Source organism: Crinia signifera, chromosome 3 (genome assembly GCF_055691185.1).
Source record: "Crinia signifera chromosome 3, ASM5569118v1, whole genome shotgun sequence".
NCBI lineage: Eukaryota > Metazoa > Chordata > Amphibia > Anura > Myobatrachidae > Crinia > Crinia signifera.
The window spans coordinates 231,860,649-231,880,932 of record NC_139219.1 but is presented as its reverse complement, the minus strand read 5'-3'; the positions used below and the strand labels follow the sequence as shown (position 1 = coordinate 231,880,932).

Here is a 20,284-nt window from a genome sequence, read left to right as displayed (position 1 = left end):
CCTCATAAGTTTTAGCAGCTGTTCAAAACCATATATGGTCGTTAGGTAGAAAGCACTAAGGTCGACATGCATTGGGTCGACTACTGAAGGTCAACATGGGTTTAAGTCAATAGGTCATTAGGTCAACACAAGTATTAGGTTGACATTGGGTTTTTTTTAGCGGACAGGCTGTATTTCATAGTCTATGATCCACTAGGGCAGCGGTGGGGAACCTCCGGCCCATGGGCCATATACGGCCCCCGTAGCCGGTCCCACCCACCAGGCGGCTTTGCGGGGAGACAAGTGCAGGGGAAATCTTACAAGAGCTACAGAACTCTCTCTCGAGATTTCCCCTGTACACGATCTGCAGCAGCCGGACACAGGGAGTGCTATTCAGCGGCAGCCGCCGGAGCGTGGGATGGCTGCCGCAGGGCAATTTGTATGTTGATTTAAAAAAAAATTAAATATGGCCCCTGAAGCATTTTCCCACATTGAAAACTGCCCTTGGCCCCATAAAGGTCCCCCATCCCTGCACTAGGGCGTGGTGGGAGAATAAAATAGTGTGCCGAGTGTGAGAGCCATGCGAGGGGATGCGGCACACCGATGCGGTGTCCATGTCGACATCAGGTTAAAAAAAAAAAAGGTGAAAAACCCAATGTCAACATTTTCACTGTTGACTGAATGCTTGTGTCGACCTAATGATATGTCGACCTAAGCCCATGTCGACCTTGGCTCATGTCAACCTTCAGTGGTCGACCCAATGCATGTTAACCTTAGTGCTGTTGACCCAACAACCATATACAGTTTTAAACAGCTGCTAAAAGTTATGAGGGCACAGCAAACTTTGGGGCAGATGTATTAAGCCTGGCAAAGAGATAAAGTGGAAGGATAACGCACCAGCCAATCAGCTCCCAACTGTCATATTTCAAACACAGCTTATTGGTTGGTACGTTATCTCCTTCCACTTTATCTCTAGTTTATCTCTTCGTCAGGTTTAATACATCTGCCCCACTGTGCCAGGTTCTATGAAACTCTGCTAGCGAATACACAAGTAAAAGCAATAAACACTGAAGCCAAATTACTGGTGACCAAAAAAAAAAAAAAAAACACATTTAGGATGACAAGTATAAATAAACTGCAAACCAAGAGCTTGCTTCAATTCTCAGAGCTGTGATTAGTGTCTGAGGGAGCTCCTGGAATCAGCACGCTATTATGTCGGAGAATGCCGATACCGTAGTGATGTTTGCATCATGCCTAGGGCGCAAAGCATCACTGCCCCAGGAACGGTGCAAGCTGAAATCAACTAGTTGGACATATGCTGCCCATACACTTATGCGATCAGATTCAATGCAACATTGAATCCGATCTCATCTTGTGGTGCAACAAGTGCCCTCTTGCAAACCGATGTTGCGTGCCATCTTGAGATGGCACATTGGGTGCTGGAAGAGGGCGGCGGAGTAGTGTAGCGCTAGCCGCCTGCTAGCGCTACTCCACCACCCTCTGCCCACTCTCCCCCACGCTACGAGCAGTCCCTCTCCCCAAACCCAACGGCGCCGAAAGAGTTCCCTCCGCCCCCCACCCACGGATTGCATTAGAGACGAAGGTTCTCAAGTGCAGAGGGAGAAGGGGGGTAAGAAAATACAATTAAAAAGAAAAAAGAATGAACAACTTACCTCCAACCAGGATAAAATTATATTTAATCTTTCCTCTAGAACATTAAGCCAAGACGAAACAAGGTTACTAAATAAAGGCCTAAAATTTTCGCCATCCACTCCTGCTAACCTTTTTACTCTATTCGTGGAGTTAAATAGGTTTATCAGAACCCTTTGCAGGCAAAAATATTTTGCGACTAAAAAACTTAACCAAATGGATGATACATCAGCCCCCATATTGTTGGATAGCACAGATGATCTGGCCCTTATGTCATTGATAGACCTGCTCGAGGAAAATCCATCTCCGGATAAAACTAAGAAAATCTTTGACATGGATAAATCTTCAATTAAAACTAAGTCTGATTTTTTTCCTATAAAATATAAAGGAACTTATATTGAAAGTTTCTATAAAACAACTTTAAATGAGTTCAAAACTTTATGCACAAATCCCAAGGGAAGTAACAAATCCACCATTAAAAATAATATTACCAGAAAAGAGAAGGCCCTACTTGAGGATCTCATGAAAGACACCTCATTCACTATCAAACAGGCGGACAAAGGGGGGGGGGATAATTATCCAGGATCAGGTGGACTATGTGAGTGAGGCCATGAGACAATTGAACGATGGAACAGTATACCGACAATTAATCTCGGATCCGACCCCTAGATTTATCAAAGATCTTAGGGTATTACTAGATGAAGCTCTTGCAAACAATGTTATTTCGAAGGATGAATTTCGTTTCTTATTCACTGAGCACCCAGTTATTCCTGTCTATTATCACCTTCCCAAAATTCATAAATCCACCACTGCACCACCCGGTCGTCCTATTATTTCGGGAGTGGGTTCTTTAACGTCTAATTTATCCCATTATGTAGACACTCACCTCCAAGCACGGGTGTCCTCACTGAGGTCTCACATCAAAGACACAACCCATTTCCTCAATTTAATCAGAGGTATTAAATGGAAGGAGACATACTCATTTATGACTCTCGACGTACAGAGCCTCTACTCCAATATTCCACACAATCTAGGAGTGGAGGCAATCAAAAAACGTTTAGAATCTGATGGAGACCTCAGTGAGGAACATACACAATTTTTGTTGGATTCCATTTCTTATATTTTGGGTCACAATTATTTTATTTTTCTGGATAAACACTATCTGCAGATCATGGGGACGGCCATGGGGACCAGATTCGCCCCCAGCTACGCCAATCTCTACATGGGGGAGGTTGAAGACTCCCTCGTGTGGGGGGGCGGTTGGGGCGCGGGTCTGGTCCTCTATGGCCGGTATATTGATGATTTATTTATAATTTGGGATGGGGATCACGATTCAGCACTATCTTTTGTTGCACACCTCAACACTAATAAATTTAATTTACGATTCACTCACACTTTTCATAAGACTAAAATTGATTTTCTGGATATAAGTTTGGTTATTAAAGACAACGAAATTCAGACCTCGAATTTTCAAAAAGAGACCAACACCAACTCGTACCTCCACTTCCATAGTTCACATCATCCAAATTGGATAAAAAATATCCCCAAGGGTCAAATGCTTCGTTTGAGAAGAAATTGCTCTGACCTAACCGCCTATGAGGAACAGTCTAAAGACCTCAGCAGAGCCTTCACACTACGAGGGTATCCTGAACCTCTAGTGGAAGGGGCCAGGGAAGAAGCCAGAAAATGTAACAGAGACACCCTTTTAAAGGGTAAAAAACATGTTAACAGAGTAGAAACCCAAAAGAATGACACAAATAAAATTGCTTTCATCTCCACTTTTAATTCCCAATATAGAGATATTAGAAATATAATCCAAAAAAATTATAATATCCTTAAACAGGACACCACATTAAGAGACCTGCTCCCCCCTAAACCAACTTTCATTTACAAGAAAAATAAATCCCTCAAATCCCTTTTGGCGCCAAGTGAATTAAAAATAAAAGACACCAACAAAAAAATCGGGTCAAGTGATGTACACACTATGTGGCTCCCTCAAAAGATAATAGGCTGCTTTAAATGCGGAAAAAATTCATGTATAACCTGTGGGTTTATACAGAATAGGACTTTAAACATCATGCTGGACTCAAAACCAGTTGAGATCAGAGGCTTTATCAATTGTAGTACGACCTACGTTATTTACCTCCTGACCTGCAGCTGCGGCTTGAGGTACGTGGGCCGTACCACAAGGGCCCTAAAAACCAGATTTCTGGAGCACCGTAAAAATATCCTAAATAAGAATATCCAACACAGTGTCTCCAGACATTTTGCTGAGTGCCATGACAGTAACCCAATGGGACTTAGACTCCTGGGTCTGGAACATATAAAAACCACCTCCCGGGGGGGAAATAGATTCAAAACCCTCTGCTGCCAGGAGATCTACTGGATCTTCAAATGTGATTCATTGTTTCCAAAAAGGCCTCAATGATTCATTAGAATTAAATGTAGTTCTTTAAATCACTGCTTTTATGCTCATTCCCCCATAATTAGATCTGCATAATGGGGTATTTGTTGCCAATTTTATTGTCAGCTCATTTTGGCCAGTCTTTTCTCTCCGCTTGGACATGCTAAATCTAAAAACCACACCTTTGACAAACCATAAAAGAATCTCTAAAGAAACCCCCCCTCTCTCTTCTTCTTCTCTTTTTTGTATATTATACATAAATATATATAAAAATGTATATATGCTTATTCTCTGTAGGATCCTATGTGCCCACTTATGTATGTATATATGCTTATCCTCTGTGGGATCCTATATCCCAGATTGTATATGGATATATCTATCTAATTATTGGTAGGGACTTGAAGTTTACACTTATAGAATATAGAATTAATGTATATAATTTTTTCCTAAACGATATTTTTTAGTTTGTTTATAGGTGAACTCCATGCTAACTATTTTCTTGGGCAATCAGAAATTAAAGATTATTTGATATGTTCCCCTATCATTGGTTGCCCCTGAGGTGGTGGTATGCCGTTTATTTGTATACAAATCCTTTGCGTTCCATTGCGTTCCACTGGACACACACTTCCGCGTTTCAGAACTCATACTGACACACGAATAGAAGGAACTATTTGATTGATGGACCAGCCCTACCTTGATACGCGGAAGTGGTGTACATTGGTATAACGCAGAAGGACCACAATTCCCCACCGCTATGACAACTTCCGGTGGGGAACGTTAACCAGCAGGAACAGTTTTATTGGTTCCGGTCCGCGACCTAATGAAGCCTGCGGGCACATACACGGAGTGGCGAAAAAGCCTCATATGTGAGGATATGAACCGCTAACTCCTTTATGCGGATCTGTGAGCCTGATTATACCCCGACCGGGGAGAGTATTTTGGGGGACACATTGCTCCTGTCCAGGGATGTTGCTAGTCGCGTAACGTCACTTCCGGTGACGGGAGATTCAATCTAGCTTCTCCACAAGACTGTATGTATAATAAATAGTTTCTATATGAACTTTATAAGATGTATACATTATATCACCTTAACGATGAGTTCATAAACATGATTTTGGGCTTTTTAAGTGTTCGATTAACAACGCTGACCCGTGGTTGAACCCGGAAGTGAAATTTATTAATAAAAACAAACGAGTGTTTATTGAATTTTCCACTATGTTATATGGTATTTTCATTCAACTGTACATGACCATTATAAATGAACCTTCTAATTTGTCTCCGAGCATGTTCTTTTTTTTTTTTTTTTTGTTATTCATTGTAATTTATAAGTGAATCAATTTGGTATGCTAATCAATAACCAGGAAGTGTGGGTATAAATACCCTTAAGGTACACTGATAGAGACACCTTGATAAAGCTGACAGGGGTCAGCGAAACGCGTTGGTGTTACGTGGATTGCCATCTAATTTCCTCATCCAATTGGACCCTGATACCTGCTTATTTCACTGGACCTATTATTGAGACCTGGGAAACCTACCATCTACTGGGACAAGCCTACACCGCACACATCGTCGAGGTTGCTCCATTGTGGGCAAAATTTGCCCTAATTCTTCAAAGGATTACCATACCTCCAGCGGCGTTTATTCAAAACCGGCTTACCCAAGGACTCCCTCCACCACGGACTCTAGCCCGTTCCAGTGCAGGTTATATGATGTGCCAATTTCCACTTATTTGATTTTTATTTCATTTAGCAACTTTTTACTTATTTAAATCCGGATCAAATGTACCAATAAAATTGTTATATTTTTATATTAATTGATTCACTTATTATTGTTATTAACCATATTGTACAGCGCTGCTATTTTTGTCTATTTCTTGTCCTTTTCTTGAGGGAATTGACTACAGGTTGAGTATCCCGTATCCAAAATGCTCGGGACCAGGAGAATTTTGGATAACGGATTATTCCGTATTTCGGAATATTTTAATATTTCAATGATGTATTTTGAAGTATCTTGCATTTATGCTGTATAAACACATAATATACACACAAATATATTTTATTACCACATAAAATACACACAAACATATTTTAATTGTTTAAAAAACAAGGTTTCAAAACGTGAAACAAAATGTGTGTACTATCTCAGCACTGAATTTGAATGCCAAGCAATCATTGTCTTGCACATATATAGTGCCAGTTACATATCATGTCCCCAGTGATGCCGTTACATATGTCCCCAGTGAGTTTTTAGCAAAAAAATATTTTTTTTTCACTTTCTGGAATGTCCGTATTTCGGAATAATTCGGATAACGGATATTCGGATACGGGATACTCGACCTGTACTCCCTTTTATAGCAGCTGCTTAAATTTTTGAGAGATCAGCCTATGTAAAGCGCTCCAAATCAACCCAGGTTGATTCTTTTTTCTTTACTCAGTGCATACACACTGCACGGCGCCGACTGAGGGGGGGGGGGCATTGCATAGCGGAGCACTATGCAAAGCCATCCTGAAAGCCGCTCATCTGCTGGTATAACCAGCATATGAATGGCTTTCCCGGGCAATGTTGCAGTAGCGCGCTGCAGCACTCACCGCCGGGCCATACACACTGGCCGGCTTTGAGCTGAAAGCTGCTTAAACCTGCTGTTTTGAGTGACTTTCAGCTCAAAGCCGCCCAGTGTGTATGGGCCTTTAGCATAATGGTGCCCATACATATGTGCGATTGTATGCGATATCACACTAAAATTTCCCTTGAAGCTCCCGTGTGATAAATCGCATCTAAAGTTCTTTTTACCTCGCTCTAGTGGATCCACAAGTGAGTTCTCTCTCAGCAATAAGTTGGATCCTTTTGCCTTACAATTTGGGTGGGACCTTCCCGAGAGAGCTTTCACTGCAATTTTTTTTTTTTTTACATCAGATTAAATCACTCATCTATTATTATCAATTTATTCTAAAGTGATCTAATAAAAATCGAAAGGAAAGTTTTTACAGATGGGGTGGCCTATTACTATATATAAATTTCCTCTGGGTAACTGCATGAGATCATACTGCAGGTGTACAAATTCACTGCAATGGGTACCTATTCATGTGCAATTGTGAGAAATATTCACAGCTCATATGGTCTGTTATTGAGATACATGCAGCGGTCATCGCAATCGCAGGAAAAGAACATGCGATGTACCAATCTACATGCAATCCATTACAGCAATTAGTCTGAATCACATAAAAACAGGCATGAGTGTGCACAAACAGCTTCTGCTGATTGAAATGATATGCAGCTTGCCTATGTTGTGTGTTTGACAGCGGCTTTATCTGCATATTAAAGGCTACATTATAGTTCTTTCCTGGAAGTCACTGTAATGTAACATTTCATATGTAGTCGAACACAGAATATAGGCATACTGCATATCATTTTTATCAACAGAAGCTGCTTGTGTGTCCTATTCCTATATTGATGCAAAACATTTGTGTTTTCATCCCCCCCCCCCCCTAAAAAAAAAATGGCATGGTGTACAGAGGCCAGATGTATACAGACACATCTGGAGCATTCAGTTTTCACGCAATCAAGTTGCCAGGAACCAATTACATCAGATGAAGTGCCAAACAGGCGACACTATCATAACCAACCAAGCCACTATGACTACAGGGTCAGTTCTGTCCTGGATGGCCCTGTTCTTAGGGAATCACTGAGACAGGAGAAGCAGGTGGGTGCAATGCACAGACATTATTTTGTTCACATAGAACCAGAGCTTAGAATCCCCTTTCCACATACACATTATTGGATTTCTATACACACTAAGCAATTTCTAACTCATTGTATACTTTCTACAGTTGTGTTCCACAGGATTGGAAGGTTGGACAAGATAGCACAGGCAGCACTCCTAACCTCCTGATCTGACCATTGAACTATTTTCTGAAGAAGTCATCTATCGGTCAACACTGCAAACACAATTACTGATAATCGACCCAGTAATTGTATAATGTGCACCTAGCTAAAAGTAAGATGTCCGGTCAGGGAAAGCAAGAAACTTTAGCACCGAAAAAAAAGGATTGCATAGTTATAATAAAAATATTAACTTACAAATATATTCCAATGGTTATGTAAATAAATTAGTTATATTAGATATAATATAGTGGAGACCTTTCTAAATTACATGCATGCTTTCCCTAGTCACCATACTATAAATATGCATTTTTTTATATTTTCCCTATAACCGTTTAACAAATAGACGGTACGCAGGGTGGTAAAAACAACATTCCTAAAAAGTGCATTGACTTAAGTTATCCAACAGAGGGCAGCAAAACTACGCTTAAAGAGTAACGAGAAGTATTTTCAGCAATCTAGGTTACTGTTATTTATATAGAGTACATGCACATATTGAAAAACAGTTTACATATAAAATCAGTTTTAAATAAACTTTTGGATTCATTATTAGATTAAACAGTCCATGCAGTTATGTACTTTTTAATTTTAAACATAACTTCCATTTCTGTGGGGGCTATTTATCAAGCTTTTTATCCATAAAAATATAAAAATATGTAGATGGTTCATGCACAATTTTATGGCTTGTGCCTATGTACCAATAGCATAATTCTCATGCACATTAATAATTAGAACTACAGATCAAGTTCCCATTATCATGAGTGGGGACTGCAAACAGACCCAGATTTAATAAACTCTGAAACATCAAAAATTCGCTGCATTTGGCAAAATTCGTTGGAAAGATCTTTTGGTCCCTCTCTCCTGCAGCCTCTGTTCAGCACCGGCCCAGATTCCAGAAAATGCCCCCTCTGCCTCTCTGTGTCAGATCCTCCAAATGGGAAACTCTCCCCCAAAATACTGGGGTAATAACACACAGGGACAACATTTATCACTGTCCATGAGAGCTGCCCTATGTACACGACAGATACATTTTAATTAAAAATAGTTTATCACAGCAGGTCCATGATTAATACATATGCATCATGTACCAAAAACTCACGAGGACAGTGGTAGCGATTAGTTAGACACATCTTAGGAGTCTCACATTTGTGGATGAGCACACCGCAAACATTTCTAAAATTATACATAATTTCATTAAAAATGCCATTATATAAAAGGTCCTGTAAAGCGTTCACTGCAGCTGTCTTATCCCGGTTTATTCAAAGTACAGCAATTTTAAAAAAAAGAGTTACATACACACTAGCTGACTAAATTTGGACAAAAAAGTTGGGATCTGAACGACAAATTATTTACATCGTGCAGTTAATATGATCTATCACGATGCACTTTTCCGCTGGTCAGTTCTTTTTTCTACGAATCATTTTAACAGGCAGGAAGATTTGTATGTATTCTTAATAACCAGATACTACTGGATGTGGCCACTGACTATTTTGAAGATTGCAATGTGTATGCGCAATATCGTTTACATGTCTTCTAATGTGTCTGTCTACAGCTTTAGATGCTGCAGTTTCCTTCACACCTTGTCAACTAGAGAGCACATTTACAGATAAATGTAAGCAACCAAGAAAAAATTTCTACTAGCTCAAGCTAAACAGCACCGGTTTATACCTGCATAAACCATACTGAATGCAACAAGTTCTTTTGCTGTAATTTTTTTTGTTGTATGCAGGAAAAGCCTTCTGTTATGCATAGCTCAAAAATACTGAGAAAAAAAAAAACTATCCTTTTTTTTTGCACATTTTAAACTTGAATCCTACATGAATAAAACTGCATAAAATATACACAAAGAAAAGAAGACTTTAGTTGGGGGCACTGCATAATTCTCAGTGCCCCCAACTAAAGTCTTCTTTTCTTTGTGTATATTTTATACTGTGTTTCTGACTTGGGGTAGCACATCCAACCCCGTAAGTAGCAAATCTTGCTCCTACAATTATATGGGAATTGGAGTTTTATTTGCCTAGTATAAATTACTCTCCTATACTTCAGATAGTTACAACAGGCAAATTTCCAGTGCAAAAAAGTCATATAAAAAAATACATCATGAATAAAATTGCACCAGGATCTCGCAGTTTCAGTCCTCAAGTAGCACCAAAAATTCATGTTTTGTGGATTTCTTTAATTAGGCACAGGTGACATTTCATCTATATTACAGTCAGTAATTATCCTGACTTCTTCCATAAAGAGAAATGATCAAAACATGATTGGTTGGGAAAACTTGAGGGTGGATGTTGAAAACCACTAGGATAAGCTGCTCTATTTAATTTAAAAAAGTGACTTCTCATTAAATTCACTTTTTACTGGTTTCCGCTTTGGACTGCTTGAAGAAATATAATTCAAACAATTTATGTATTTACTAGGCCTCTGGAAACTGCATTGATCAGGCTTTTGTCTGTCTCATCCAGAATGGCTTTCTATGCCTAAAACACATGTCAAAATAGAGTAACTTTCCCAATATGTTTTGTTATGCATGATGTGGACACTCAGGAGTGTTTAACCACTGACAGATTAACCCATTTCTACTTTTGATTCTTAGGCATATATTCAATGCCGTGGGTGAGCGGTGACTGAGAGCAGGACTTTTTGCTCGCAGTCACCACTCACCCTGTCAGTATTCAACTGATCCCCCCTCATACGCAAATTCCCCCTCGCTCCGTTTTTTGAGCGAGGGAGAATTGGCGTATGTGCCTCCAAAAGCTGCGAGAATCGAGGCTAATTACAGCGAGTTTGCTGCACTAGCCTCGGCTCTCGCAGTTTAGGGGATTCCCCCGGAACGTTGCATAAAGCGAGCGGCCGGCGCGGGGGTTAAACTGCGAGGATCACTGGTTTTCTGTTTTCTGTTTTCTCACAGTTTAACCCCCTCGCACCGGCATTGAATACATGCCTTAGTGTGTTTGTTACAGATAAAATTGAGAGAGAGACAATACCAGCCAATCAGCTTATGTCCGACATATACAGGCTAGATTTGAAAAAAAAAAAATTACAGTGAAGAGCCAATTGGTGGGTTGGTACGTTATTTCTTTCTTTCTAAGCTTTGATAAATACCCTGCAAATGATTATCCAGTTAACACATTTATATTGTGAGCATACCTTTTTGTTGAAGCTAAAATAAATTAGAGGAAGTGAAATTATGATGGAAAATAAGAAGATTTAAAGCAACATAGTAATAACTTAAGACTAGAAAGCAACTGTATGTAGAAGCAAAGACAATAAAGATATCAAACCAAATGTAAACCATTGACACCCAAAAAAAAAAAATAGTTAACAAAACTGATTCCTTATAGATAAGTTGGCTTGATATCTATTATTATTTGCATAGCATTGCATGGAAAAACTTAAAAAAGCAAAGTTCAAATAAATGAAAATTAACATTTCCTTTTCCCTGGATGGGGTGTACTTCAGCTAGAGTTATTAAAGGTGACATGTCAGGAATACAATGAAGAAAATATATTTTACTGTATATCTATCTATATACACACACACACACACACACACACGTACAAACAACTTAATAGCTTACCTTTGTAGTCACAATGCACAAACAGTCCATGGTTTAAACATCATCAATAAGATATTAAAAAATATTAAGTAGGTAAACTCAAGATAAATGTTGAATACTGCATGACTGTAAAGTCACAATGCAGGTAATAGTATAAAGACAGTCAAAATAATCTCCTAAAACAATATACGAGTTGCACAGCTCATCTATTTTCAATTATTTATGTTTAAAGAGCTTAAAAAAAATATATATAGAAAAACCCATATCCCAGAAAGTCATATTCCTGTGTTTATTCCACAGCAGTTTGAATGCTGATTTAGAAAATTCATCCTCTCACAAGCAGTGATCCAGCACATCTAGGTAAATAATGCATCTTTAAAGTAAAAAAGAGAATTATTAACACCCTTTTCCCTGTGAAGAAACCGATAGAAAAGTCCTCTACAATATAAAAAGATCAGTATCCGACCATTCCAGCTTCTGCAGCTTGAAAATTAATGACTTTCATGCCCAGAATGAATGGAACATTCCATGTGCAACTCCTGAAAGGGGAAGTATGGAGTACTCGAAGTATCACAAATTTGTTCAAATGAAAACATTGCCAATATGACTGACCCTTTTAAGATTACTTCGTTAAAATAGGAAAATCTACTGAATGTACACATAAATAATGGAAAGCTAATTTCTTAAAATGTATATTTAAGTGTTAACAAGAACTGTGAAACCACAGTCCCAAAAACTCAACACCCCCCAAAATGAAACCAAAGAGACTACAAAGAGTGGACTAGTCAGCATAAATTGCTAGCTTTCACGTTAATCCACATTATTCCTAAATGTAAAATTAAAGAAAAACAAAAATACAAATCTAAAAATGTACAAGCCACACGTAAGTAACATAACTGAAAGTATTACCTCAGCCATTGCAATTTTGTTTGCTGTAACAAATTATGGAACGCAGAATGAGTGGTTTTACTGAGACTAAACCGAAGCAGGGTTATGAAAAACCTCCTCAATACTTAAATTGGCCATATGCTTATCCAATCCAGGCACTTTTCACCTGATTCCGATGGATCAGGCCAAGAAATGCAGTGCCGTGCACATAGGATCAGAGTATAGAGCTATAGCACTTCCAACCGTCAACTTGGACAGTCTCCTGGTGGGGAATGTTATCGCATACGATATATCTTATGCAAAAGGACCGCACACCATACATTGGATGTGATCCTGCCACCCAGAAAGCTCCGGGGCAGTTCAAGGGGCATCGCATGCAACTTCTTCCCTCTCATAATGTATGGGGGACCTTTAACGATGTACACAGTGCTTGAAGTGTGCTGATATACAACGATATGTCATTCCGGCACTTCCTTCAAGGAAAGTTTTTTTTTTTTTTTTTTTATTGTGTGAGAGGAAGCCTCCTGAGCCATTACCTAGCTGCCCTCTCAGGCACTCCTCTTTAGACACCGAGCAGCTGTCCTACTAACCCCCCCTTCCAGGCACCCAGCGGCTAAGGTGCCTTTCCTCCACCCACCACTCAGGGACCCAGTGAGTTCACCCCCACGCACCCTAACTCCCCACTCAGTCACCTGGAGGCTGTGTTCTACCCCACCCCAACCGTGCAGGCACCTGCGGCAGTAAATAAGCCTGCCCCCACCTCAGACACCCAGCGGGGCTGAGGTGTTCCTTCTCCCTCCACCACTAAGGCACCCGGCGGCTGGTGTGTGCGTGCAACCACTAACATTCCTCAGGCAACCGGATGGCTGGGGTGTACAGTCCTCGTCCACCCTCAGCTAGTGTGTCTGATCCCCCTTCCTTCAGACACCCAGCGTCTAGTGTGTGCAGTCTTCCCTCAGACGCCCAGCGGATGGTGTGTGCACAGCTCCAGCATTCTGGCTAGAATGCACTTCCAGGTGCCTTTAGCTGGAAGAAGCATTGAATGCTGCAGACTGCACATTCAGTGCCCTACAATGTGAGGAGAGGGATGTGCTGTTGCTTATGGGACTGAATGCCCATGTATCCGTGTGCCCAGAGGTCCTGCCTGCTGTTGCTTTCACCATGCCGACAGATCCGCACCATGAATAGTGGTGAGTACTGCAGAATTATGATCATGTATATGGCGGGGGATTAAGATGTGTCACCGAATTCTGTGGGTTCCCCTGTGATGAGCATCTGCTACAGCCCCTCTCCTACCTGAGTGACCTCACAGATACACCTCCCACTTCCTGTGACACACACACACACACACACACAATTTCCTTGGAAGCATACACGAAAGGTAGAGAACACAGAAAGAAGTGAGACACTCAAATACAAAGAGAAAACCATAAAGAATGACTCAGACAAGGGACCCTTCTTTATAACGCAGTACAACCAATCAGCAAATCAGATCAAACATGTGGTTAAACATTGGCACATACTCCTACAAGACGACACACTCTAAAAAATCCTACCAGAAAAGCCCAAAGTAGTGTACAGAAAAGCACCAGACCTAAAAAAAAACAGCTAGTCCACAACCACATACCTCCCACCACCCTAAGACAGGGGACCATAGACGGGACCACAACAACCAATGGATTTCTTTCATGGATCAGTTTACTAAGGAGTCTGAGGTTTCTCCCAGACACCCTTTATCCACCCCACCTATCCCTAATATAGACTCTGAGGACGGGGAGTGTGTGGAAGACAGGTCATGGGATCAGAGGGAAGAATTTGAATCCTCTGTTAATGGTGTTGATTTAATTTTGGCTGTTAAGCAGGCATTGAATTTAGCAGAGGTGGATAAGGCTCCCTAACAGGGAGTGTTCAAGAGACAGCGCAGTCACTTTTCCTTCTGATGAAGCAATGCAAGATTTGCTGGGAGGGGCATGGAAAACCCCTGACAAAAGGCTAACTTATGCCTAAAAAGGTTTTTGAGCCTGTACCCCATGCCTGAAGAGCATGTCAAATTGTGGGAGAAAGTCCCACTGGTAGATGCCCCAGTTGCTAGGCTGTCTAAAGTTACTGCGCTACCAGTGCAAGTGGGTGCTGCATTCAAGGAGCCTGTGGATAAAAAGTTTAAAAGCAGTTTTTGAAGCTGTTGGGTTTACCCCGAGACCCATTATTGCTTCTGCCTGGGTCCTCAAGGCCATGATGGCATGGGCTACTACCCTGTGTGCATTACTGCAGTCAGATTCAGAAGCTTTTGCCTTGGCTGAAAAGCTAAAAGGCGGCAACGGAATACACCTATGATGCTGGAGAAGAGGGAGTCAAAATGGCTTCTAATGTGTCGGCCATTTCCGTGACGGCCAGAAGGGCCTTGTGGATGCAGACAATGAATCCAAGTCGTCTCTGGAAGCATTGGCTTTTAAAGGGGAGTTGCTTTATGGTTCTGAATTGGAATCCCTCATTAAACAGGCAACGGGGGGTAAAAGTATGTTTCTTCGTACACCGTCAGCCAAACAGAAAACATCCAGGTTTGCTGCTTTTCGCTCGTCCTTTTGTTCCTCCTTTAGAGGGAGTGCTTCAACCAGAGGGCAGTTTAGTAGAGGAAGATTTGTTGCTGGAAAAAGGTAAAGCTCCAAAGTCCCGTTTTGCTTTTGCAAAAAAGCAGGCTTCCAAGGGTGAGGAGAAGCCCTCCGCATGACAGGCCAGAGGCTCCACGGTCTGGAATCAGAGTGGGGTGTTGCCTCTTACTGTACCGGGACACTTGGGCTCTCAATGTGGTTTCCCATGGATACAGGATCAACCTGAGGGGCGTTCCTCCAAGGAAGTTTCTCCAGACACCTTTGCCCAGGGAGGCACGCTTAAGAAAGGCCCTTTTGGGGGCGGCGAGGTCGCTCCTGGAAAAAGGCGTGTTGGTTCCGGTACAGTGGGAGGAAAGGAAGAAGGGGTTTTACTCCATTCTTTTCTTGGTGCCCAAACCAGACAACTCATTCAGACCTATTCTGAACCTGAAGTCCCTGAACCTCCACTTGGGTGGATTACTTCAGGATGGAATCTTTGAGAAAGTTCTCCTGAGCCTAGAGCCGGGAGAACTCCTAGCCTTGGTGGATATTCAAGACGCCCATTTGCACAAACCTATATGCAAAGAACATCAGTCTTTGCTTCGTTTCGCGGTAGGCGATTTGCATCTGCAATTTCGTGCCCTTCCCTTCGTGCTGGCAACAGCTCCAAGGGTGTTCAAAGATAATGGCGGTCATGGCAGCAGCACTCAGACTCCGGAGAATTGTAATCATCCCATATTTGGACGACCTTTTGTTCAAAGCAGAGAAGCTGCAGGAGAACCTGTCAGCTGCAATTCAGTTTCTGCAGTCCCATGGGTGTCATTCTGGATACACACCTTCATCGTGTATTTTTTTCCAGAATCAAAGGCCAGAGACATCTGTCAGTTAGTATGGACTATTTTGCAATCACCCGGTCCATCAGTATAGCATTGTCTGAAGCTACTGGGCAAAATGGTGGCGACTGTCGAGACACTTCAGTACGCCAGATTTCATTCAAGGCCGTTCCAATGGAACATCCTTGCAAGTTGGTCAGGGAATCCAAAGTCCTTGAAAATAGAGAAGGTTCTCAACACCAGAAACTCTGAATTCTTACTGTAGTGGACGGATGTGGAATCTCTACGGTTAAGGCTTTCCCTTTGGTCATGGGATTGGTTGGTGGTCACCACCAACGCCAACCTCAGGGGCTGGGAAGCAGTAGCCCTGAATTTGAGGTTGCAAGGTTTATGGTCCGGTATGGAATCCTCCTTACCTATCAATGTCCTGGAGCTGAGGGCAGTCTGGAAGATGCTTCTACAGGTGGAAGAGATCTGAGGGGGCTCCCCCATTCGGATCCAGTCAGACAATGCCACAGCTGTGGCTTAGCTAAACCACAAAGGTTGCACTCGCAGCAGGATGGCGATGCAGGAAGTGTCTCGGATCTTCGAGTGGGCAGAGGCCAATGTACTGGCCTTCTCTGCAGTTTTCATTCTGGGAATTCGGAATGTAGAAGCGGATTTCCTCAGCAGAGCGGATCTTCTGGAGGGAGAATGGGCATTACACCCGGTGGTATTCCAGGAAATAGTGGCTATCAGAAGTGGACCTAATGGCATCCAGGCACAAATTGTCAGGTATCCAGGTTCTGTGCGAGGACCAGGGATCCGTCGGCATAGGCTGTGAATGCCATTAAAGTGCCCTGGGATATCAACATGGCATATGTCTTTCCGCCATTTCCCATGCTGGCTCGGGTCCTCAAGAGAGTGAAGACGCAAGGAACTTCCATCATCCTGATCGCTCCAGATTGGCCAAGGAGATCTTGGTATTCCAACATTCTGAGCTTGTCAACAGCATTGTGGCATCTACCACTTTGGCCAGACCTACTCAGGCAAGGGCCCTTTCTTCATCAGGACCTAAGCTCAGCTCAATTTGACAGCCTGGCTCTTGAAACCTCCATCTCAAAAAAGAAGGGTTTCTCAGACGCAGTAATTCGAATCATGATTAGTGCAAGGAAATCAGTTTCTGCAGCTAATTCTTATATGGTTTGGAAGACATACATCAGATGGGTGTGAGAGACCGAAAGTTCACACTAGATTTAAAGTCTCCAGACTTGGAGTTTCTACAGGATGAATTTTACTTGGGATTAAGCTTTCAATCATTGAAGGTGCAGTTGTCGGCATTGTCGATTTTCTTTCAAAAGAAGGTGGCCTTGTTACCAGAGGTGCAAACCTTCCTCCAAGGGGTTACCCATCTTAAGCCTCCTTATAGACAGCCAGTAACCCCTTGGGATTTATCTTTGATGTTATCTGTGCTACAGAAACCACCGTTTGAACCATTAAGGTCGGCTGATCTTAAGTTTCTTTCTTGGAAACTGACCTTTTTGGAAAGGAAATCGTGATTCTGGTGTTTAGTCAGGTCAGGAATAAGGAAAGACTAAAGAAATTGAATTTGTTTGAAGTTGTTCGCACTTTACACATTTATGTGGACAGAGTCATGGAGTTTTGTAAAACTGACTTGTCATTGGTTTTGTATGATGCACACAAAAGAGGCTGGCCAGCTTCTAAGCAGACCATTGCTTGATGGTTAAGCTCGATAATTGCTTTTGCCTACACTAAAAGTAGGTAGACCAGTGCCCTGCAGAATTAATGCGCATACCACCAGGTCGGTTGCTGCCTCTTGGGCTATGTGCCACGGCGGAGCAAGTATGCAGGGCTGCCAATTTGTCCTCTGTTCACACTTTCACCAAATTCTACAGGTTCCATGAGTTCGCGTTAGAGGAAGCTTCATTTGGGCGACCAGTGTGTCAGGCCTGAGCGTACCCTCCCAAAGGACCGGCTCTTGAACGTCCCCATGGTTGAGCTATGTCACCAGGATGAAAGAGAAAAGGGGATTTTTGTAAGAACTTACCGTTCAAATCCCTTTCTCTGAATCCATCCTGGCGACACAGCGATCCCTCCCTTTACTCTCAGTAAGTAATGTCGTTTCAGGTGTTGTCTTGTTATGATGGCTATAATTACTTGATGGATTCAGAGGGGATGCAGTTACAATCCCGGCGTTCAAAATCCTGACCGCCGAAATCCCAACACTTTCGCCCTCTATGGGTGTCCACGACACCCATAGAGGGAGAATAAATTAGTGTGCCGAGCGTATCGAGGCACTGGGCCCGCTGCGTAGTGAGCGCAGCGAGCCCGCAAGGTGGGGCGATCCACCTTGTCGGGATTCCGGCATCAGGATTTTGAACGCCGGGATTCCGACTGCCGGGATTTAGTACCAATCCCATTCAGAGAAAGGGATTAGAACGGTAAATTCTTACATAAATCACCTTTTTGTATTCACATTTGTTGCCATCTATTTCAGGATAAACAAATTTCTTCAGGATCCCTTGAAATAACTTTTAAAATTCCAATGTCACTTATGGACTCTTTCTGCTCATAAAAAGGATTCTAAAATGTTTTTTTTGACTGACACATGAAGTGCAAATATAGAAATGAGAGGTCTCTAGCCCATTGCCTTCATTTCTCTTAAGTTGGACAAAGGTAGTTTAGATGTTGGAGTCCACTATCCCTGTATTACATGTAGTAGGTGTATTCTCCAGCCAATGGTTGTAGCGACTTATTCCATCTACTACAGCGAAGGTTACTCCCGGCGTTGGCTCCAAATACAACAGTCATGCCGGTAGAAGCGACCTATTGACTTTCCTGCCCTATTCCATCATCCCCCTGTCCTAGGGTAATAAACCCTTAAAGATAAGGACTGACACAAAGTGCCTAGAAGCATTTGGTCTAGCGACATTTGCCTTTTATCTGCCACAAATTGGTACAATTTATCTCTGGACACAATTGTTATAAATTACACAGTGGAGGCTCCCCACATACACATCCCCCCTTCAATACAAGGACTTAAGTGGGTAAGAGCATTGGAGATACAGTTTGATGACATTTGACCTCTGGATAAATTTTGAGCGATATTTAAAGTTGATTCTTATTTTATTTATCATGTTAAATCTATTCACAAATGAATTGTTTTAAAATGTGTCTATTAATTAAAAATATTGATATATTAAGTGCGCTCTCGCTTTTTAGTTGACTTTAGGAACTACCCTGGCCAATAGTGAGGGGGTTCTGGTTTCACATATTTGGCAACATGCCTCCATTTGCCACACACCAGCCTCAAGAACAATCAACCCAGGGAGTCACTTCACTTCGGACTGCGTCATAATAAATGCACTGGGTATAAATATTAGGTATAGTTATTATTCATAAAATAAAAATCTTCCCTACGCTGGGAATACATGGAGCAAAGGGAGGAGGTCTGGGTAAAACTAAAAATTCAAAAGCCAACAGTTTACCTTGAAGAAACAAATAACAAAGGAAGAGTCTAGATAGGAGGAAAAAAAATTTGATCTACATAGAGATGACAGATCTATATGAGATAGGAGGGGTCTTTTGTATCATGTTTGCAAGGGTTTTTGGTAATCGCTCTTTAGGAAACAGCACATTGATGAAATGTGTTTGGCATTGGAAAAATACAAGCTGCTAGTGAACCATTCTACCACCAAATATACCGTTGTTTTTTTTTTACCAAGAATAGGCATGTTGCCCTCTCTAACAGTAAAAAAATAATACATGTAACTATACTGTCAATAAGTTAACCCCAAAACAAAAAAAAGTCAGTTTTGTAGGAGGGAAGGCCCACAAAAAAATGTTTCAACTACTTGCATGGCGTGGTCACATCAACAGCAGCCACACTAAGCTGGGTTTTCCCTGACATTGATGCGTTTGTGTTAGACTTAGCCACCGTTAACTGCTCAAGGCTGATATTCCAGGAGACCGTGACGCCCATTTGTTCCCTCTCCCCTCCACAGGCACAGCGCATGGGCAATTTGACAGCTGCGGCTGCAGGAAAACCATCTTATTGTAACCCAAACTAGGCTCCCAGCACTCAGGGCAGCTATGGGGTCGGTCAATGATTCTAACAGGATTACTCACTGACTGACGAAGAGCTTGGCCTCCCCTCAGTGTAAAAAACACATTCTCCCTTTCTCCCAGGCAGCTGCAGCAGCAAGGCTCACCGACTACTGCTGGCTAGCTGTTTTTCTTGTAGGATTGAAAAGATGCTAACCTGTTAATTATTTTTTTAAATGTCATCCAACTCATTGATAACCTCTTGGGAAGTATGGGCTGTGTCTCCCTCAGAATTTACATGGGATAAATTACATGCAATTTGTCCCATGTAAAAAAAATAACAGCACATCAAGTGCCAAATCGTTAGGGAGCTCTCCCAGGGAGCTCAGGGGAAATGAGGTCAAACTTCTCCTTCGGACAAGTTGGCCCAATGTATGGGGGGGTCTTTACATTATCGAAGTTC

At 41.9% G+C, this 20,284-nt stretch overlaps 1 protein-coding gene across 19 annotated transcripts in view; it reads right to left on the bottom strand.

The window, feature by feature from the left end:
- DLG1 (discs large MAGUK scaffold protein 1) overlaps positions 1-20,284 on the bottom strand; it is a 291,905-nt gene that overhangs the window by 235,721 nt on the left and 35,900 nt on the right. The window contains exon 1 of one of the 19 annotated variants that reach the window (XM_083177608.1): positions 11,490-11,947. The exons of the other annotated variants lie outside the window; for them this stretch is intronic. Within the exon in view, the coding sequence (XP_083033734.1) occupies positions 11,490-11,519 (30 nt within the window). The 5' untranslated portion in view covers positions 11,520-11,947. Of the gene's footprint in view, positions 1-11,489; positions 11,948-20,284 lie in introns of those variants that run through there. 19 annotated transcript variants of the gene reach the window in all.